Genomic DNA, 23,242 nt, shown 5'->3' with positions numbered 1-23,242 from the left:
AGCTAGAGAGAAACTATTAGGACAACGTAATTTACTCTGAGTAATTCCAGCAGAATAAACACTTTGGTGGATAACCAGTATTTTCTTCAAGTAGTGACAGAATTACTTTAATAGAATCTTAGTCTTACCCTATGATTTCTGCAAATCGAACCTTATTCCTATCTACAGAATAAATTTTCAACATGATATTTTGGTTTTACGAGCAATCCAGAATGTTTCAAAAGAGAATAGATAAATCAATGTTAAAAATACATTTTGTTTTTCAACGGCAAACTTAAAAGGACAGTATTCTATTAGAAAACAATCTCAATTTACCTTCTTTGCAAAGACCAAAATCAGCAATTTTCACAAAGCCCTCTGTATCTAGCAATAAGTTATCCAATTTTAAATCTCTGTTCAGGATAAATAAAGTAAAATAAAATAAATGATCAATGAAATGAATACATAGCATATTTTAGAAAAATCACAAAACAGCAAAAAACCACCACCACCACCACCAACAAAAACCAACAAAACATCATTTCAATAGGAACACTATTTTAATACACATGTTTTTTCAACTTTTAACTTGAGATTCAAAGACTGTTTTATAAACAATCACAGTTTCTACTTCCGGCAGGTTTATTTGCTTACACAGTACAGATTCTACATTATTTCCTTGCTCTATAATACAGGAAGAATACATTTTTAAAAAGTGAATTATCTCTTCATATATCTTAAAGTATGGAAGGAGTTTAAGTACCTTTGGCTCAGATATTTATTAATTTGTTATTTGTGATAATCTGGTTTAGTTAAAAGTCTGAAGTTTGTTTACATACTTTCCTAAGAAAGAATGGTCAAAATAACATTATAAATATCAGGAAGCAGGATTAACTTGCTGACAGAATAATTCAAAATAAAGAGAAAGGTATCAACCCATTTTCACTGATTACACGGTAAACTAGTTAAAAACACTTTACCCATTGAGTAAAATTGTATTATGTGGAAACTCCTTGAAAACACTGGACTAGCTTCTACAACATCATCAACTTTTCACTGGCCAAAAGTTTGGTGAGGGACTTGTTTCAGTGTATAAACTGGCACTGTCGACAAGCACTGTGTTTTCCAGCTGACAGCCAAGACTCTCAGTGAAGGAAGAGCAGGATGCTGTCCTGCACTCAGTATGTGATTACTACATACCATGTGGACTACATCCTAAAAAACGCCGTTTGTCTTTTTAAGATAACTTAGTATATGAAGGAGAAAAATTAGAAGCCGCAGAAGTATAAAATATTTCTCTTAATATTCTGTAATTCTAATTCACATCAAAGTCATTAGAAATAAAAATTTACTTACCTATACACAATTTTGTGCTCATGTAAATATTGCAACCCAAGAACTACACATGCCGCATAAAATCTGTTTCAGGAATTAAATCAAAAGAAGATTCATTGCCTTGGAATCCCAGGTTATATTTTTATGCATTAAAGTACAACTCTGTCGTTAATTAACTTCACAAGTATTTATTAAGTCCTCATTGTGTACGACACATGGTGTTAGATTTAGGAGTGAAATTGCAAAATAAGAAATATGGTCTCGATGACAGAGGCCATTTCCTTGCCTGGTCGAGTCACAGGAACTCAGGGTATCTGATTCGATTCTGTACGAGTATTAACAATGTGCCACAAGGACAGAAGGACAGTGTTACAGGCTGAAGTTCTGTGTGTAAGGAAACACAGGACATTTCCCTAAAAGGGAAAAGAAGAGTAGAACTGGCATAACATGCTTCCCAACTAATAAAGTGGCTTTAGCATTGAATGGGTATAATTGGGGAAGAAACAGCAGATTAGGCAGAAAAGACATCTGGATGAGAGATTTGGTATGTAGAATGGATACTGAAATGTCTTTCCATAGAGGTAAGACAACCAGATATATATATATATTTTTAACAAAAGTATTTGAGAAGCAGAGAGACAGAGCTCTCATTTTCAAATACCCGCTGAAGTTAAGATAAGAAATCATTCCTCCATTGTGGGTAGCAGAACCCCAATCACTCGGTTCACTCTATTGCTTCCGAGGGTGCACAGAAAACTAGTTAGAAGTTGGAGTCAGTCTAAGACATGGACATCTCAACTGGTGACTTAATCTCTAGACCATCCACTTGCCTCTTAAACCATCCAATTACTGGATTAGTTTTTTAAGGTAAGGTATATTTTGGCGCTGCAGTTAACTAAATTTGCTCCTAGTTTGGATTTGCAGAGGATCAAGAATGCCTCCCTACTGCAGCAAATAAGATGTAGCTATTTATTTATTCATTATTGGAAAGACAGATTTACAGACAGAAGGAGAGACAAAGATCTTCTATCCACTGGTTCACTCCTCAAATGGCCGCTAAGGCTAAAGCTGCCAGGAGCCAGGAGCTTCTTCTGGGTCTCCTATGTGAGTGCAGGGACCCAAGGGTTTCAGTCATCCTCTATAGCTTTCTCAGGCCAAAAGCAGGGAGATGCAAGGTAAATGGGGCAGTCGGGATATGAAGCAGTGCCCATGTGGTACTCCAGGGTTTGAAGCGGGAGAATTAGCCAATTGAGCCATTGTGTCAGGCTGTAGGGTGTAGCTATTAACAGCACTTTCCTAGTTTTAAATCATAGCTCCCTCCTTTAAAGTGTGAGATTGGGATAATAATTAGCAGGGAAATAGATATATATTCCTTAAGGCAGAACTACAGTTTAAATTTTAAGTATGTGTTTATGTGTATGTATGCCGAACATGCAAATACAATACAAATTGATTTACATTTATTTTTATATTTTTGAATAGGTTCAACTTTCATAAACTACTCAACTCAGAAAGTACAAAAAGTACTTACAGTGAGAAGTCTGTTTTTATTCCTTTCATTGGTGGCTATTTGTGCATACATTGAGCATCCCTAATCTAAAAACTAACATTGTGAAATCCAAAAATCTAAAATGGAAAGTGAGGAGTAACATGCTCAAAAAGTTTCATGGGATTTCATATTTCAGGTTAGAAATGCTTAATCAGTAAAGTTTTTATGTCAACATACAAAATCCAAAAACCCTCTCAAATCTGAAATATTTCTGATCCCTATGCATCAAATAGGGAACACTCAACTTGTATCAAATTTTATAAGCATAAACAAATATCTGATGTATATTCTTTCAAACTATCCTTTAAAATTTTATTTATTTAAGTGCTTATGTATTATAAATTCTTCTGCATTTCTCTTTTACTTCACAATGCATTTGCATATGATTTGTTGAAGGCATGGATGTTACAGTCCAAAGAGAAAATTTTATTGCCAAAAAGTTTTCTTAGAAATTCATCTAAACAAAATGAACCTTAATGAGATAAGCATGAATTAAGTTACAGTAACTCATGAAATTTCCACCATAGACAATGGAGTAAAAAATATACAATATATTTGGCAAAAACCAAAGAAACAATTCTAATAAAACTAGAGAGAGGTAACTTCTTGTAGAGAGGGGAAAAAAAGCTAAAATTTACAGAGAACTCTTTTTCTTCCTAAAACAAATCACTCATGGGAAAACTCGGACAAATGTCTGAAGCATACTCACACAGCTCTTGGTTCAGAAAAGACATCAGTATGAATGTGCATCATTAGGTCCCCACCGGCAGCATATTCCATTACAAAGCAAACATGCTCTTTGGTTTGGAAACATGCAAAAAGGTTCACCAAAAAGGGATGCCTTACGCTATTCACAGTTTCAAAAATCCTTTTTTCACACATCAGGCTGTAAGAGAAAATATTTTAAAATGACAGATTGAAAAAAAAACTTGTTGAAAATAATTCTTTACAGATTACTAAACCTTAAAACAAAATATTAAACTATTTCCAATTCGAAATGTGTCTTAAGCTTTCTCACTTGCTCTACACATGTATCTTTACAAACACTATGAAAATTGATCTGCTAGATATACATACACAAGTTTAACTGAAAAATATTAATGAAAGCTAAAAATTATAAACATAATGTAAAGTTCACATTATGGTATTAGGGCAGCATATACCTAGTGGGTATAGTTCTTTTAAAATAGGCTTCACTATGGAATACATTAAAAATTCTTTAGGAATTAGTCATTTAGCAAGTTGCAGCACATTTTAAAAAAAAAGATTTATTTATTTTTATTACAAAGCCAGATATACAGAGAGGAGGAGAGACAGAGAGGAAGATCTTCCATCCAATGAGATTCACGCCCTAAGTGACTGCATCGCCCGGTGCTGTGCTGATCTGAAGCCAGGAGCCAGGAACTTCTTCCAGGTCTCCCACATGGGAGCAGGGTCCCAAAGCATTGGGCCATCCTCGACTGCTTTCCCAGGTCACAAGCAGGGACCTGGATGGGAAGCAGAGCAGCCAGGGCACAAAGTAGAGTTCATTTGGGATCATGGTGATTACAAGGAGATTAGCCATTTGAGCCACTGTGTGGGGCTCTGGATCACTTCATAAATGCTGCCAACAGACAGGGCTAATCCAGGCTGACGTCAGGAGGCAGGAATTCATAAGCAGGTCTGCCACGAGAGGGCGAGAGTCCTGTATTAGGGCCATCATCTGCTGCCTCCAGGCACATTTAGCAGGAAACTGGATCAGAAGCAGACACTAAGCATGAGCTGAGGCAATATGGACTAGGGGGCCTCTCAAGCAGCAATTTCTCTGCATCATAACACCCTTTTAAATAAAAAAAACTAGATATTCTTCTGTATCTGTTTCTGGGAATAAAATTTAAAATTTTGCAAAATCTAAAGTGATTAAGTTTTGGTTTGGAGGACTCATCATTGTTCCAAACAACAGTCTAGCATTCCAAAATGCCAAACTAAAATCCCGGTGTTAGCAGGGATTTTAGAATGAGAAGCAGTCTCATTCTCCCTCAAGTCTTTCAAGAAAGAAGTAAAAAGAAAAATTAGTCTTTACATGATTCTGTAGATAACACAGGTGATGATTTGAAAAAATAGTTTTTGGAAAGTATCTATGACCATGGAGTTTTTAATATTATATCAATGAGTTCTTTCTTGGATCACGAACTAAAAGACCTGTTTAGTTTTAAATACTGACTATAAATGTAATTATTATTTAAACTCCATTTAGTAATGTCACATTCTGGATATATTATTCCATGACTTTATACAATGTGTATTTTTTGTTTGTTTTAGATCTTCCATCCACTGATTCACTCCCCAAGTGGCTGCCACAGCCAGAGCTGAGCCAATCTGGAGCCAAGAGTCAGGAGCCTCCTCCTGGTCTCCCACTCGGGAACAGGGTCCCAAGGCTTTGGGCCATCATCCTCAACTGCCTTCCCAGGCCACAAGCGGGGAGAAGGATGGGACGCGGGACAGCCAGGACTAGAACCGGCAGCCATATAGGATCCTGGTGCATGAAAGGCGAGGATTTTAGCCACTAGGTTTACGAGCCGGGCCCTATACAATATATTTTTAATCTTACACACACTCACATACCATATTATGACATGGTAGATATAGGTAAAAGCAGATAATCTAGTATCATACAGTACAGGTATATTAGCGTATTTCAATGGGAGTTCTATTTTTATTTGGGAGATAGGTACTACAACATAGCCTCACTTCCCAGTATGCTAAGTCTTCATTATACAGGTCATTTATGAGAATATACATATATACTTGCTCACCTTATATCTATGTGCTGTGTATTTTGTATGAATGTTGCCTTGTAGAGAGAAACACAATATTTGTCCTTTTTGGACTATCTTATTTCACTAACATAGCAACATTTAAGTTATTCTATGTTGCCTAAATTGTATATTAATAACTCAACTTTATTCAAAATTACACTTTATTCATTCTGCCTAGAACATTTCTAAGTTGTCATTTCTTTTCTCCCATATTCCACTGTGAGTTTTCCTATGCACTATCAATACAGAAGTATGCTTTCAACACTATTCTGTGCTGTCAAAACATGAACTAATAGGGAAAACAAGCTAAGTAGGAAGGTATTAGAGCAAAAGGAATAGGGATGGACTGGATTCAGAGTGTTATACCAATGGTAGTCACTCTGTAATCCATAATTTTGTGTTCATTTTTAATTTAAGCATCTTTATGAACTATAAAAAGGACAAATTTGTAAGTAAAGTAATATGCAAATTATATAAAGAACATTTAGAACACATAAGAAAATCATCAATAACAACCATCCAATATTCCAGAAACATCTATTAAAATAAGCTGAATCACCTTTTTGTTGATTTTTAAACTGAATTTTTCTTACCCTTTTTGGATACAATTGAAATTTAATATAATCACTTTTTCTTATGTTCAAGTTCCTTTTATTATTCACTCTTTTTTTTTTTTTTTTTTTTTTAAAGATTTATTTTTATTATTTTTTTCATTGGAAAGGCGGATATACAGAGAGGAGAGACAGAGAGGAAGATCTTCCGTCCGATGATTCACTCCCCAAGTGAGCGCAACGGGCCGATACTATGCCGATCCGAAGCCAGGAGCCTCTTCCGGGTCTCCCACGCGGGTGCAGGGCCCCAAAGCTTTGGGCTGTCCTCGACTGCTTTCCCAGGCCACAGGCAGGGAGCTGGAAGGGAAGCGGGGCTGCCGGGATTAGAACCGGCGCCCATATGGGATCCCGGGCGTGCTAGGCGAGGACCTTTAACCACTTGCGCCACCGCGCCGGGCCCTATTATTCACTCTTAAAATACTGATTTTTCTACACAGATTCTGCATGTGAAAAAAATTAGTTTATTTGGAAATCAGAATTATAGAAAGATTGAAAGAGATCTTCTATGTGTTGGTTCACTCCCCAAATGGCCAAGAACCTGGCAGCCAGCAGCTTCTTTGAGGTCTCCTACATGGGTGCAAGGGCCCAAGGCTTTGGTCTTTCCTTCAGTGCTTTCCAGGGAATTAACAGGAAGCTGGATAAGAAGTGGAGTGGCCAGGACTAGAACTGGTGTACATATGCAGGTGGATGAACCTGCTTGCTGGTGACCCATCCAGTGCTACTTTAGATTATTCTGTTTCCAAGTTACTGAAAAGCATAGAGATTCAAAAATGAATTTTTAAAAATATTTATTTATTTTTGTTGGAAAATCAGATTTTACAGAGAGAAGGAGATACAGAGAAAAAGATCTGCCATCCATTGATTCACTCCCTAAGTGGCCACAATGGCCAGAGCTGAGCTGATCTGAAGCCAGGAGCCTGTCCCAGGTCTTCCAAGCAAGTGCAGGGTCCCAAGGCTTTGGGCCATCCTCTACCGCTTTCCCAGGCTACAAGCAGGGAGCAGGAAGGGAAGTAAAGCAGCTGGGACTTGAACCAATACCCACATGGGATCCCTGTGCATTCAAGGAGAGGGCTTTAGCTATGAGGCTACTGCAGTCAATCAGGCTGAGTTCATTTCAGTAGAGGTAATAGCCTGGGTTCTGGCTAAAGCTTCATCTTCTGACCTGAATTTTCTTATCTAATGCTAACAGCGTTATTCCATCTGGAGTTTAATTAGAACATGATCTCTCCCAAAAACTTGGTTCAAAGTAGTTTACATCAGCACATGGTGTGGCATGATAGATTAAGCAACACTCATGAGACCACAATCCCTTTTTGAGGTGCCTGGTTTGACTTCTGACTAGTTTATACCGTCACTTCTTGGGTTGTTGCCACCCATATAGGAGACCTAGATAGGGTTTCCTGTCCCTGGTTATTGGCCCTGGCCTGGTCAGCCCAGGCTGAGATATTTGGGAAGGGAAGTGGCAAATGAAAGACTGATATCTTTGTCTCTCACACACATCTCTGTCTTTCAAATAAATGAGTAAACTTTTTTTTTAAAGTTACCAATGTGGCAAAAGCTATATTAATTTCCAGAATTAACAGAACTGGATAGTTGAGTATTTCTTTTCTGAAATGCTTGTTGTGGCTGGAAGTATTTCAGATCTTAACATTTACACGTATATAATAAGATACACTGGTAATGGACTCATGTGAAAAAATGAAATTAATCTTTCATATACACCTCAAACACATATTCTGAAAGCAATATTAGGTGATACCTTGAAATACTACATTTGAGGCAAAGTCTGAATATACTGAACCATCAGACTTGGGGCATCATGTCAGTGCTCATAAAGTTTTAGAATTTACAGAATTCCACATTTAGGATTAGGGATGTTCAGTTCACAACCAGTATTCTATTATTTTGGTTCTCCTGTTATTCCAAGTGTAAATAGAATGAAGGTAGAATTAAAGTGCTACTTTAGTCATCTGTATATGTAACATAAAAATACAGTTCTTGGGGCCAGTACCAAGGCGCAACAGGCTAATCCTCTGCCCTTGGCACACAGCATCCCTATGGACACCAGTTCATGTCCTAATTGCTCCACTTTCCATCCAGCTCTCTGCTTATTGCCTGGGCAAGCAATAGAGAATGCCTTGGGACCCTACACCTGCACGGGAGACCTGGAAGAGGCTCCTGGCTCATAGCTGTAGATCACCTCAGCTCTGGCTGTTGCTGTCATGTGGGGAGTGAATGAGCAGACAGAAGCCATTCCCTCTATCTCCTTCTCTCTCTGTTAACCTTTAAAATACATAAATATCAAAATATGGTTATAACCATGCAAAATGGTGCTCAGAATACTTTATAATTATATTGTAAAATGCTTTCTAAAATTTTAGGTATCAAGAATTACGAAAAATAGTGAAAAGAAAAAGGTCAAAAACAGGAAAATCCAAAAGGAAGAGAATTGAGGGTCATTTCATTAAAAGTAGAATAAGCTTTCATATTTTAAGAATTCTAAGTATTGGGCTGGAGTTACGGCTCAATTGGCTAATACTCCGCTCTGAATGTACTAGGATCTCTTATGGGCACTGGTTTGTCTTGGCCGCCCCACTTCCTATCCAATTCCCTTCTTAACGCTCTGGAGAGCAGTGGAAGATGACTCAAAGCCTTGAGATCCTGCACCTGTATGGGAGACCTGGAGGAAGCTTCTGACTCCTGGCTTCAGATTGGCTTACCTCTGGCCATTGTGGCCATCTGGGGAATGGATGGAAGATCTTCCTCTCAGTCTCTCCTTGTCTCTGTAAATCTGTCTTTCTAATAAAAATTAAACAACAACAACAACAAAAACCACTCTAATTTCTGGAGTTACCCATAGAGTAGAAAACACATTAGACGTACAAATTTGAAGAGTGAATGTTTAACCTAAGCTTTAACTATGCTCGTTAAGACAGGTTAATTCCCACATCAGTGTCAGTTCTGGTCGCTTCCAGCTTTCTGTTAACAGAGACTCAGTGAGGAAGGGAAGATGGTTCAATTAACTGGGTTCCTGTCACCCAACTGGGAGACCTGGATTGAGTTCCTGGCTCCCATCTTTGGACTGGTCCATCCTGGCAGAGGCTGTTGCACACCTTTTTAAAGTGGATCAGCAGATAACAGTGCTTTCTCTCTCTCTGCCTCCCAAATAAACAACTTTTTAAAAAGTGACAATCTTGGGCCCGGCACGGTGGCGCAAGTGGTTAAAGGTCCTCGCCTTGCACGCCCGGGATCCCATATGGGCGCCGGTTCTAATCCCGGCAGCCCCGCTTCCCTTCCAGCTCCCTGCCTGTGGCCCGGGAAAGCAGTCAAGGACGGCCCAAAGCTTTGGGAACCTGCACCCGCGTGGGAGACCCGGAAGAGGCTCCTGGCTTCGGATCGGCATAGCATCGACCCGTTGCGCTCACTTGGGGAGTGAATCATCGGATGGAAGATCTTCCTCTCTGTCTCTTCTCTCTGTACATCCGCCTTTCCAATGAAAAAATAATAAAAATAAATCTTTAAAAAAAAAAAAGTGACAATCTTATCTATCTACTCAGAATTACATTCTGTAACATATTACCAACAATAAACATTGTCAAATTTTAGGTACTAATTTTATTTATATTTCAAAGGCAGATAGAAAAAGGGAGATCTGTCTTCCCCAAATGCTCAAAATAGCTGAGGCCAGTGGTGCCAAAGTCAGAAGCTGGAGAATGAATGTTGGTCTCCAGTAAGAGTAGCAGGACCTAAGAACTTGAGCCACTATCTGCTGCTGTCTGGGGTGTGAATTAACAAGAAACTGGAATCGAAAGTGGAGCCATGGCTTGAAATGAGGCACTCTGATATCCTACGTAGGTGCTCCACGTGACATCTGAACTGCTGTGCCAAATGCCCACTTTCATATTTCTAAATATATGGGTTGACTAAAGGACAAAGCTATTTAGTGAATGCTCTGAAGTCAAAATAATAAGCAGAAATTATCAGAACTAGAAAAGTCAGTTATCTCATTCATCATCCAGGGCTCTTTTTATCATTGCCTTCATTAATACAAATAGATGATTCCCAGTGGTATAAGACAAACACTATTAAATATCAAATGAAAACCCCCTTTTGTGATAGATATGCCATATTGTACAGCAATTTTCATATTTAATCGTACTGAATTAATTTTGAAGTATATTCCACAACCTAATATTTATGCAGATTTTTTAATTTTTAAAAATTTGAGACACAGAGAGAAAGAGACAGAGGAAAAGGGAGAGGGAGAGGCAGCACTCAGGCATGGTCTGAGTAAGACAGAAGCCAGAGGCCAGGAACTCAATTCAGTTCTCTTAGAATTTGAGTTTTCATCAGTCTTTCCGGGTCTGAACTGCAGGAGGCAGAAGTTAAAAGCTACAGCCAGAAACTGAATCCAGTTAACACAATGTGGAAAGTAGGTGTCTTTTTTTTTTTTTTAAAGATTTATTTTATTTCTATTACAAAAAATCTTCCGTCCGATGATTCACTCCCCAAGTGAGCTGCAATGGCCGGTGCTGTGCTGATCCGAAGCCGGGAACCTGGAACCTCTTTCAGGTCTCCCACCTGGGTACAGGGTCCCAAAGCTCTGGGCCGTCCTCGACTGCTTTCCCAGGCCACAAGCAGGGAGCTGGATGGGAAGTGGAGCTGCCGGGATTAGAACCAGTGCCCATATGGGATCCCGGCGCACTCAAGGCAAGGACTTTAGCCGCTAGGCAACACCGCCGGGCCCAAAAGTAGGTGTCTTAAATGACAGCCACAGAGTTTGCTTTCCTTGCACCTTACTCATTTTGCAAAAAGATATACCTACAACAATTTGCACTTATTGTGTCCTGAAAGATAATATGCTATGGTCAAATAATGATTTCAAGAAAGAGAGGAAAAATAAATAAAGGCATAGTTTAAAATCGCAGAATACATTCATCATTCAGTTAACTGTACACTACCTGTAAATGTTCAGCAATTTCTATTTCCATATATATTTTAACTTCTGCATGTGAAAAAATTTAACAGAATTTAATATCTCATCAACTTTCTTTTGTATCCACTAATCAATTATGTAAGAAGGGAGCAAGGAAGTGGCTAAAAAGCTAAACAGTATTTAATCAGTGTTCCCCTTATACTAAGTCTAGATACCTTTATTTTGTCTCCTCAAATACTATCATGAAATATGCAAGTTTTGTAACAGAGTATAAAACAAAAAAACTTCTGGAAAAATTAATTAAGAGATGTATTTGTTTTGGTGTAAAAATGTTTTAAAATCTATGCACGTTCTTTACAATAGGCATTTCTCATGAACTTTCTGAAGACTCCTTACACATCAATTGTTAACTTACAATTTCATAAAATAAATCATTTCACTTTAAAAAAACTAACCTGTCTACTTCATCTCGTGCTACGATGTCTCCTTTCTTTAAGGCTTTTATAGCAAACATCTCATTTGTGTGTTTATATTCAGCCAAAAGCACCTGAAATGAGATAAAATAATTATTTACCATGTGAATGATCAGTTCTATAGGCATTTCAAAAAATTCCAAAAGATTACCTTTCCAAAGTGTCCTCTTCCTAAAACAGCACAACATCTGAAATCTTGCAGATTAAACTGAAACTTTTGCTGAGATCTGAAAATAGTGATTTCAATTAAAAACTAGATGAAGTATGGTATCAAACACATAGTAGTAAAATGACATGTCATTTCCTTACCTTCTATTTTCAAATTCTCGGATGCCACCATATTCTAGGCCAGACTGAGAAATATCAGTCTCATATTCAGATTGAGATTTTGAAAGTATATTATTTCTATTATTTTCAATATCAAAAGCAGCTTCCGAATCCTGTAAAATATTACACTCCTATTAAACCATAGAAACATTCAGAAAACTATCTGTCAGTGATAAAGTTGAATCAAAAAATTGCAATGTCAACATTAATATTTGAGAGAAAAGCAAAATTCAGATATTGGTTATTAATTCTTTTGGCTATTAAATCTGTTACACTTACAAAACAGTGAAAAATTATCAGAGTATATTATCTTTAATGCATAATAATAACCAAGTGGGAAGATGTAGAATGCTTCAGACAATATATTTTTAATAGAAAAGATGCAGCTTATGACTTTACTGCGCTAATCCATCTCTGCTCTGAGCTCCCACAGGCTATTGACAATGGCATGCTAACATGAAGAGTGGTTATCTCCTGCCAACTAAGTTATACTTAATTGACCTATTTCATAAGAAACATAAGTATATAGTTTACAGAGGCAGTTTTTGGTTTAAGTGGCCTTTAGTTGCTACAATGATTTTACTGATAATTTATTCGTTCTCAAGAGGAATAAAGGTTTAAAATGTCTTACCTGTCCTGTTGTATCCAAAACTCTTAAGTCAGAAGACTCATCAATTTCTCCAAGAGAAGAAGCACGAGGTGGGGCTGGAGGAGGTTCAGGCTCAAGATCAAAGTCCAATTTGGTTACTGTAGAATCACTTGAAGACAATGCAATTCACCAAAGCAGTAATCAAAAGTAAGTATTTTTTAAACATAAAGAAAAAAAATTTAAACTTGCAAAAATTAAATAGAGCACTCAATATATGACTTGGGTATGATATTTTTCACACATTAGTTGTAATCAATATGTAATAGTGTCACAATTAATATTTTATATAAGAGACAATTAAAAATCTTAGACTCATACCTTGCTGGAGGTGCTATTTCAGGCATGCGTACATCAACCACTGGTACTGCAGTAGGCACAGGAGCTTGGGGGCTGAAGGTGCCAGAATGATTCACTGTTGGAATAGCTCTTCTCACCAGCCTTCCCCAAGTGGCAATATTAATATTCATCTGAGGAGCTCTGAGAAAGGTTTTGCCTATGGATATTGTGAATAAAGAAAACAAAGTAATTTCTTCATATATTAACACAATCCACAACTTAAAAATTCATATTCCTCAGTTAATAATTTATGAAAAACAAAAAATATTTGTAACTTTTAAGACTAGTTATTAAGTATTTGCTATTAAAGGATAGTACAAAACAGCTTAAAAAAAGTAAGGTACTATTAGATTTTCCAAACTCTAGTGATACATAGTTAAGGTTTTAAAAAGAATATTTATCTTTTAGGCACATAAATATATTTATGAATGAAACAGTGTACATGGGCTTACTTCAAAGACTATGATAAAATAGTTGAGTGGATGAACTACGGATAAAACAAAACTTGCCATGAGTTGATTATTGTTGAAACTGGGTGAAAATACACTGCATTAGACTCTCAACTTAATTGACATTTTTGAAATTTCCTTAATAAACATAATAGAGGCAAACACGGTGGCATAGCAAACTAATCCTCCCACTGCAATGCTGGCATTCCACATAGGTGCCAGATCTGCTTCTGGCTGTTCCACTTCTGATCTAGTTCCTTGCTTATGACCTAAGGGGCAGCAGAGGATGGCCCAAGGCCATGGGTACCTGAACCCATGTGCAAACCCAGAGGAAGCTCCTAGATTCTGCCTTTGGATCAGCCCAGCTACAGATACTGTGGCAATTTAGGGAGTTGGCTAATGGATAGAAGAGCTCTCTCTCTTTCTGTCTTTCTCTCTGTAAATCTGACTTTCAAATAAAAATAAGTATTTCTGTTTTAAAAGTTAGAAGCAAATGAAGTAAAAGAAAAACAACACAAATGGATAATAATTAAGTAGTAATTTGACTGTCCATATTTAAGAAAATACTAAAACCATTCTGTATTTGGTTCTTCCTTAATTACCTTGTTGTTTTGAAAAAATTTTCTTTTGCCTTTGGAGTTTTGGCCTTCTTTCAATAACTGGATTAAAAAAGGTAACCTGCAGTGAAGAAAATTCAAGTTAACATGAAAACAGCATTGGCTTTATGGTTCATGACATCCACTAAACTCATGAGATATGAAAACTTAAAGGATTCTCAGATAAAATTTAGTCTGGCCACCTCATTTTCTAGATGAAATAACGGACCTAGAGAGGATTAATCATTTCGCAAAGTCACAAACCTACTCAGTGGCAGAGCTGAATCAAGAATTCAGGTCATCTGTCTTCCAGTCTGTCTTTCTACTTCTACAATATGCTGCCTACATACATGATTTCAATTGTAGTTATGTACATTTAATAAAATACATTTATTACCTCTGCAAATAAAGTACCCTGGGGTTCCAAATAGAGACACATGCCATGCCGCTGGTTGTCTAAAAAATCTTCTAACCTCAGAAACTTTACAGCACACAGAGATCGCCAATCACGCCAATAAACTGAAATTTCCAGTTCACGTGACTAGGATAATTAAAAAACAAAAACAAAAGACATCATTGGACAAACACTTGAATAAATCAGAAAAAATATGAAATACAAATACAACAAACAAAAATAATACATAAAGATCATGCTATTTTAAACAGTTTTGTAATATTTCTCAATTGTATACTGTCCTCAACAAATTTATACAATTTAACTCAAGGATATAAAACTTATATTGAGACATTTTCCATATAACTATTCTTAAAGTATATTCCAAAGAAAATATAACCTGGAACAGCCAAACAGGATGAATGGACACAGAACCTCCTTTTCCTCCCATGGTTGAATCTTTCTGATCTCCCTGCTTTCCTTTACCTGCTGTCACTTGCTGCGCTTCCGAAACCTTCCATCCTCAATCCAGTGCTGAACCAGAGGGAAGACTAAACCACAGTATTTATTCTGCACTTAACACTGTACCAAACATTGTGGCAAGCTCTTAAAAAACATTAGGTCACTTAACCTTTCAAAAGAATATACGGCACCTGGTAACAAGACCAGAGAGTGCAGTAGTCTGTGCAGGTAGGGAAGAAGGAGTAAATTTACTTTATAAAAAAGATGTCATTCACTATAACATCAAAATAATTCTTTATGAAAGAAAATTAAGAAAACCTTAAATGTTCAAAAAACCAGAATAAGTTTTCCATGCCATATCTATGAGGGTAAATGGAGGTCATTAAAAATAATACTTATACATGGAAGATTTTAGCAACCTATTATTAACAGTATCTGAAGAACATAATCTAGAATTCTAGTTCAAGTCATAGCCCAAGATACGACTTGCACATAAATGTTATAACCTACATACATTTTAATTATAAACTGCCAAACTTTTCCATTATTTCTTGTTTCTTAGGATTCTGTAGTCCAATCATAAAGAGATACATATTTATCCAGTTTCTCCAATGTAATAAATTATTTCCTTCGTGTAACAGTCTTCCAACTTATGAACTTACGTATCTTATTATACAAGCTCTTCACATACATAAAAATCTTAATTTTAAATTATTAAACTAGCTGATGCATATGTACACAGAACATTTACAAAAAAAAAAATACAACACCAAAAAAAAAAAAGTTAAGACACAATTTGCCAGAAGGGTTTCTAATCAATCTGGAAAAGAATCAGAAAACTTAATCTACGGCAGTAAGTGATCCAGGAGCCTCCATCCCAACTTGTTCCTTCCCTCTGACTCATAATAACTTTCACCAAAGATCAAGTATACAGAGAATACAGCTATTTAAGTATAAGCCAAATAGCATACAGAAGGGACAGGTTAACCAATGCCATAATGTTCTACTGAGTTAGCAATTTAAGTATTTTGGAAACAGCTATTTTGGAAAGTAGACTGCAAGAAAAATTGCACCTGGGACTGGCAATGTAAACTATATTATATTTAGACTAGAGTAAGAGTGGGAAACTTTTTTTCTCGAAAAGTCATTTGGATAATTATAGCATCATTAATGGTCCACATAAAATTATCAGCTTAAATATCAGCTTGCTACAGCCCGCGGCTTCTCCTCCTCCTCTCCGCTTGTAGAGGGCGCTCTGGAGCAGCCCATCTTCCTTCTCTGGAAGCAGAGGGAACAGGGAGGAGGAATGGAACCCCAGGGGCTAACAGGAAAATGGCAACAGCTGAGCACCAGCTGGACCAGACATCTCTCCCTGTACATGTAGGACTTACACATCTCAGGGCACGTTCCAGATCCTGGTATGTGTCCCAGCACTGAGGCAAGCCAACCTTTGTTTTAGTAAAGACCAAAGGATTTCATGGCCCCTTATATGGTCTGCTGGCTAGACATGGCCTACTCCTGGACTAGAGAAAGAGAGGTCTACTTTCTTCTCTTCTTTCTCTCTCTCAAGAAGGAAGACTTTTTGAGGATTACGCAGATACAGGGGCCACTAGTTAAGCTTCCACATTTTCACACACTCAAATGGTAACATTATGTGTTACTGTGGATAAAGGAGGTCTAATTCATTCCATATGCTACTTATTCTAGCCACTTCATTAGGGCAATCATTGAGCTATTTCTTTGTTTCATGGTTCAAAATGAAGAATGATTTGGGATAGGCTTGAATGAGCTTTCCTAGAGTTTAAAAATCAGAATTGAGGTACAGGGCCCCTTACTTTCAGTTATTCACAATGTAAGAGGGAGGGTAGCATACAACGTATGTCATGCTCAGTCTCATTTTAACCCTTAACATCTAAGATTTGACCAAAGTTAAACGGGGGTACGGTATCTAACAAACAAGTTATATAGAGATTGAGACTTCTATATAAATGATGTCACTAATGTTTAAAATTTAACATTTTATTGTTCTTTAAAGAATAGATTCGTTTGTTTATACTTATTTGAAAGGCAGACAACAGGAAGGGAGAAACAGTTGAGTTCTATAAGGCAAGAGCACAACTCGAAATAATCACAAGGTTTAGAAGCAACAACCTTTAGAAAGCACAGCTACTACCCAAAATATGATTTGAAATAGGTACTAAGTGGCAGTACAGGCAGACCATCCCATCTTGTTTCATTTTGTTTTATTATTCATTTTAATTTTTAAAAAGATTTATTTTAGTTTTATCGGAAAGTCAATTACAGAGAGTGGAGGAGAGACTGAGAGGAAGATCTTCTGTCCGATGATTCACTCCTCAAGCGCCGATCTGAAGCTAGGAGCCAGGAGCCTTTCCTAGGTAAATGCAGAGTCACAAGGCCTTGGGCCGTCCTCGACTGCTTTCCCAGGCCACAAGCAGGCTACTGGATGGGAAGTGGGGCTGCCCATCTACAAACCGGTGCCCATATGGGATCCTGACATGTAAAAGGCAAGGACTTTAGTTGCTAGGCTACGGCACCAAGCCCCATTTATTTTAATTTAAAATCAAAGAAAAATTCATGGTAGCTTTAGAAATAAAATTTGTGTGGGTTATCTTCATGGAAAGTCTCTGTAAATCTTAAAAGTAAACAGAAAACCCCTAAATAAGCTTTACATGTAGTAGAGGAAGATATGAGGCAAATTAAAAATGAGGTGCAAGCTCTCATGTGAGGCAGTGGGTGCCAAAAAAATGAGGTGCAATTAAAAATAAAAACAGTACACAGCTAGCACAAAATTAGCACAAAGAAGGTGAAGGTCCTCAAACTGCTGAAGAGCTCTGGAGAATATTTTTCACTTTTTAGAGGAAACACAAGGACATCTATTGGACAGAGTGGGAACTACTAGCTCAAGGTAGTTAATAGTTTCAACGTTAAAATATCCCATACCCCTTTTTGTGACACATCTTGGCAAAATACTGTAAGTTAAATGCAGTTATGAATGAATAAAATATAATCTTTTTCTCAGCATTTGTGAGTTTTTTTTTGTTCCTCCAAATTACCAAGTTGCAGTGGCATAAATATTAATAACTACTTCTTAAGAAATGGAACTGTTGAGTATTTCTTTTGAACTATGTATGCTAATAAACTTTGATATAAGTACATGAGAACTGAAATCCACTTTTCAAAAGAAAGGGCAAATGTAAACTTTCCATTGTCTTTAACAGAAAGAAAATCACCCAAAGGTTAGAAAATTGAAAAATCAAGGTAAGGTGAAATTCCTGCAAAGGTGAACAGAGGTACATGCCATATGTACTGCTGGGCTCTGTGAACAGCGTAGGTTTGGGAATCCCATCAGGTCAGGCCCCAGGAGAAAGCATACTGAATACTGAAACAGTCTAATAGAAGTTTTTAAAGTTGGTTACTGATTAGAGTGGTGATCAAAATTAAGGAATCAATAAGGAAGCAGAAGAATCAATTTCATCTCCATCTCTCCTCATGGTTTTAAATCTTACCTTTTAATTTTTTTAAAAAGAAAACAAATCTTATCATTTCTATAAATATTTTAAACATTGACTTTTATATCCTATATAAAATGACTTTTCTTGCTCATGGTTGCTCCATTCTCATGTAGAAGATTTTTTAAAAAGATTTATTTATTTTTATTGCAAAGTCAGATATACAGAGAGGAGGAGAGATAGAGAGGATCTTCCGTCTGATGATTCACTCCCCAGGTGACCACAATGGCCAGTGCTGAACCAATCCGAAGCCTAAAGCCAGGAGCTTCCTTCAGGTCTCCCACACGGTTGCAGGGTCCCAAGGCTTTGGGCTGCCCTGGACTGCTTTCCCAGGCCACAAGCACGGAACTAGATGGGAAGTGGAGCTGCTGGGATAAAATCCGGCACCCATATGGGATCACGGCACATTCAAGGAGAGGATTTTTGCTAGGCCACTGAGCCAGACCTTCATGTAGAAGATTTTAACAGTTTGGATACAAGTTCATGTTGGGTAGAATTAATTCTGAAGTTTCTAAGACAATTTAATAGCTTTAAATATTGCTTCAACCAACTTTTCTTTAAACCTGTCAGATTTTCAATAGTAAAACTACAAAGATATACAGGGTGAATTAAGAGCAATCCTGACAACCTCTTAATAGGAGGTCATATGCACAAAGTAGGGGGCCCCCCAGAGGGGAGCAAGGGGACAGGAGGAGGCTTGTATCCCAACCCTGGGGACACCCGGATCCTCACCAAGGACTATCAGTATGGGCACCAAGGACTACATCCCAACTGCCAAGGAGACCATGGGGAACTGGAATGCCTTCCGAGACCAAGAACTCTGAGGTCTCCCACCCCCATTTGGATCTACCACATGGGATGGAAGAAGCTCAAACCCTTCCTTGCAGGATCCAAGGTCATCTGAACAACAGCCAGGAGCCCTGAGCAGTCCGCAGAAACAGAAGAACAGTAAACTTCCTTCGGGACTAGGGAGAGGAGCTTTCTCTGGTCCTCACTTAGTTCCAACTTTGGATCCCCACCCTATCTTGCAATGACCATCAGGGTCGCTCTGGAGCCCCCTACCCCAAAACAAACACACACACACACACACACACACACACACACACACACACACACACACACACACACACACACACACACACACACACACACACACATTAGGATAGACAGAGAACAGCAAGGAAAGCTTAGAACCAGATAGGAAACAGTCAGCGTGAATTCACACATACCTTAGTAGGTAGGACACAAAGATTAGTTACTCCTCACTAGGGTATAGATGATTTCTCTGCACACCGCTCCCAAAATTGTTCTGCACTTCAACTGTTGACATATGCCTTGTTAAGAGCTATAAGCCAGTTTTGACTATCCCAAAATCTGCCAAGTTCAGCAAAATTAAGCTTCAACACTATAAACTGCTGAATGCTAAAATGAAAATAGTCACGAGACAGCCGAATAGTACCCTATAGCCATTTTAAGGTGTGTAGCAGCCGGTTCTGTGTATAAGTTAAAATTAAAATTAAAATGTCAATGAAGTAGTCACAGGATGTGGTTAAGAACTTGCATTTTTTAACATATTTGTTACTCAATACCATGTCAATTATTTCCATAACGTTGTAAATTGATGTTGATGTTATGTTGTGGCTTTTAATTGATTGGGATGATATTCTGCCAGCTCTGCTTTCAGACCAGAGATGGTCTCCCCAAGAAACCGTTGAATTTATCTGGACAATAAGATGCTGGACTCTATGCTTGCAATGAAAGAATCTTGACTGAATTTGAACTGTAATACTGCAACAAGGTGGAGGAATCCACCATCGGGGGAGGGTGTGGGGAAGGGTTGGGGGAACTTCAGAGCTTATGAGACAGTTTCACATAATGCAATATAATCAATAAAAAATAATAATAAAAAAAATAAACCTGTCAGATTTTAAAAGCTTGTGTAGAAGTTACTTTTATTCTTATTTTTGTATTTTGTAATGTTAACAGCAGGCCTTGAATATTAATTTAGAGAAGAGGCAGAAAAGGCAAAAATAAAATTCCTATACTCTGCTTTAGAACAGTAATTTTCTAATACTTCAGGTGAGACATGAAGAATTAAATCATATCCACCTGCAAGAAGAAGGGTAGAAATGGGCAAGGAAGCAGCTAATTTCATATTAAACATATCCTTCCCACTAAGATCCTAATGTATGTATATTTAGAAATCTATTTGGGAACCACTGTATCAGAGTGTGTCAAGTCTCTTAGCCATGTTTAGGTTGAAAAGAAAAGAGGTTGAGGAAAAACTATTTTAGTGTAAGTTATTTTCATTCATTCCATTAATACTTAGTTTACTATATTCATATTAAGTATCTTTTATGATGACATCCAAAGATTAGCAATATACGGTTTTATTCTTCAACCGTATATTCTGTTGGGGAGAAAAATAAAAATGAATATTGCAATAAAGTGGCAAATACATATGCACAATGATACAAAAGTTTAGGTTTCTTTTTTTTTTTTTTAATAAGGAAAGAGTACTAAGGAGATTAGAAAAAAATCACAACTGCTCAAATTGGATTCTGAGAGATGAGTCACAAATTCAAGGAGAGGATACAGTAGTAAGAATACAGTGTACAGAAACAGGTACATAGTATATTCCAGGATAGGAAAAACATTCATATAGTTGAAACTTATAATATGAGTAGCATTGTTTTTTTTTTTTTTTAAAGATTTATTTTTATTATTTTTTCATTGGAAAGGCGGATATACAGAGAGGAGAGACAGAGAGGAAGATCTTCCATCCGATGATTCACTCCCCAAGTGAGCGCAACGGGCCGATACTATGCCGATCCGAAGCCAGGAGCCTCTTCCGGGTCTCCCACGCGGGTGCAGGGTCCCAAAGCTTTGGGCTGTCCTCGACTGCCTTCCCAGGCCACAGGCAGGGAGCTGGAAGGGAAGCAGGGCTGCCGGGATTAGAACCGGCGCCCATATGGGATCCCGGGCGTGCAAGGTGAGGACTTTAACCACTATGCTATTGCGCCGGACCCCACTCTGTATTTTTAAACCCATTAGTTCCATGCTATAATTTCCATGCAACCGTGTGGGAGACTTGGAAGAGCTCCTGGCTTCGAATTGGCCCACCACCAGCCTTTGCGGCCACTTGGGGAGTAAAGCATCGGACAGAAGACCTTCCTCTCTGTCTCTCCTCCTCTCTGTATGTCCACTTTTACAATTAAAAATAAATAAATCTTAAAAAAAAAATACAGAGCAATGGAATCAGATCAGCCTGGGAAGTAAAGCAGTTAAAAGCCAGTTTATCAGATTGCCTTGTGACTGCAAACTTGGTAGATTCTTCTTGAATAAATAGGTTCAAGTCTTAGCTCCACAGTGCTTAGTTTTGTGACTCTGAACAAGTCAGTTTCCAAGAACTCAGTTTGCTCACTGTAAATATACATAATAATGGTTATCAATCTTTTAGAGCTATGTGAGAATAAAAGGAGTTTACTTAAGTGCAACACTGAGTAAACCTCAGGACATGCTAATTTATATTATTATCACTATCACTGTGGTATGTGATGAGGAACGCGTACACTGGCACGAGGGACCAGAAACAGAAATAGGGTTATCCAAACCTAATGAAGAAGGCTTTGTTCTTAGCTTTGGCATCAGATGCTTGTTATTAGCTCTACCACCTTCTAGCTGTGCGGCCTGAGAAAAGCTGCCAAATGGAACTTCAGTAATCTCTAAGATACTGACAACTGGTCATTACCTGATGAGATTATTTTGAGAATGAATGGGACACTATACATAATGTGTGTTACTCATATCTTTTTATGGCAGTAGAAGCTTCAATGAAATATATGATAGGGTAAGGGTGAACAGAGGGTGAGCAAGAGTTGTTTTTGTTTTTTTCTCACGAAATTCGGCTGTGAAAGGGAGGCTTATTAACAGAACTAGAAGGAAGCAGTCTTTTAATATGCACTAAGAGTCAGAGGCGAGAAGAAAGAAGTTAAATACGGGTGACAGTAAGAATAACTGATTTAAGAGACTAGAAGGAATAGAAAGTAGGAGGCAACTTCATGACTGTAGACCCTGACAAGAAATAGACTGTTCTCCCTGAAAACAAGGAGGAACACATGGAAAGCTTAGCAGGTCTAAGGGATTCCTTAGAAGGAATTTGATGTCTGATGACCTTAATCCAGTCTATGCAACAGAAGCAAAAGAATCTGAGTTAAGACAGACGACTCAAACAGATGAAAGATTTCTAGAAGTAGGATAAATATCTGAAAAGTAGGGTAACTTTTACAAGTCCAACTAAAATTAGAAACTAAAGTTCATAGTAACATTTGATTTAGTGGCATTCAATGTGCCACAGTCCAATAGGCAGCTGGTGGATACACTTGTAGTTGAGTGTTTCAATAGCAGGTACACTATTTAAAAAACAAAAAACCAAAAGACAAAAGATGGTGATTCACTCCTTAAATGGCTGCAATGATCAGGGCTGGGTTGGTTTACAGTGGGAAGACAAGAGCTTCTTCCAGGTCTCCCATGTGGGAGGGTGCAGGGTCCCAGAACCTTGGGCCATCCTCTGTTGCCATCCCAGGCCATTAGCAAGGAGCTATAACACAAGTGGAACAGGAGAAACTTGAACCAGTGCTCATATTGGATGCCAGTGCCTCAAGTGGACAATTAGCCTGCTGCTGGCCCAACCTTTACCCTACCTTAGCTTCTTTCTTGTCCTCATATGGTCACAGCAGTAACTCCCATCTATTATCTCAACATTTTGGATTCTTCTTTCTGTCCATTATCTCCTAAAATTCCAGATCCTCCTTTCAA

General features: G+C 37.8%; 1 protein-coding gene across 3 annotated transcripts in view; it reads right to left on the bottom strand.

Moving 5' to 3' along the window:
- The window catches only part of PKN2 (protein kinase N2), a 135,477-nt gene that overhangs the window by 13,786 nt on the left and 98,449 nt on the right, over positions 1-23,242 (bottom strand). For 2 of the 3 annotated variants that reach the window (XM_040998993.1, XM_040998992.1), the window contains exons 9-18: positions 14,436-14,579; positions 14,045-14,120; positions 12,976-13,150; positions 12,640-12,766; positions 11,991-12,121; positions 11,833-11,908; positions 11,664-11,755; positions 3,573-3,749; positions 1,336-1,398; positions 316-392 (exon numbers count right to left, since the gene is read on the bottom strand). In XM_040998993.1, coding sequence (XP_040854927.1) covers positions 316-392; positions 1,336-1,398; positions 3,573-3,749; positions 11,664-11,755; positions 11,833-11,908; positions 11,991-12,121; positions 12,640-12,766; positions 12,976-13,150; positions 14,045-14,120; positions 14,436-14,579 — 1,138 coding nt within the window. The remainder of the gene's footprint in view (positions 1-315; positions 393-1,335; positions 1,399-3,572; positions 3,750-11,663; positions 11,756-11,832; positions 11,909-11,990; positions 12,122-12,639; positions 12,767-12,975; positions 13,151-14,044; positions 14,121-14,435; positions 14,580-23,242) is intronic. The other variant, XM_040998994.1, reaches the window with a different exon arrangement.

The sequence above is a fragment of the Ochotona curzoniae genome, unplaced genomic scaffold (assembly GCF_017591425.1).
Source record: "Ochotona curzoniae isolate NIBS_2020 unplaced genomic scaffold, NIBS_Ocur_1.0 scaffold_1037, whole genome shotgun sequence".
Taxonomy (NCBI): domain Eukaryota; kingdom Metazoa; phylum Chordata; class Mammalia; order Lagomorpha; family Ochotonidae; genus Ochotona; species Ochotona curzoniae.
Note: the sequence above shows the minus strand (reverse complement) of the source record. Positions and strands in the feature narration are given on the sequence as shown.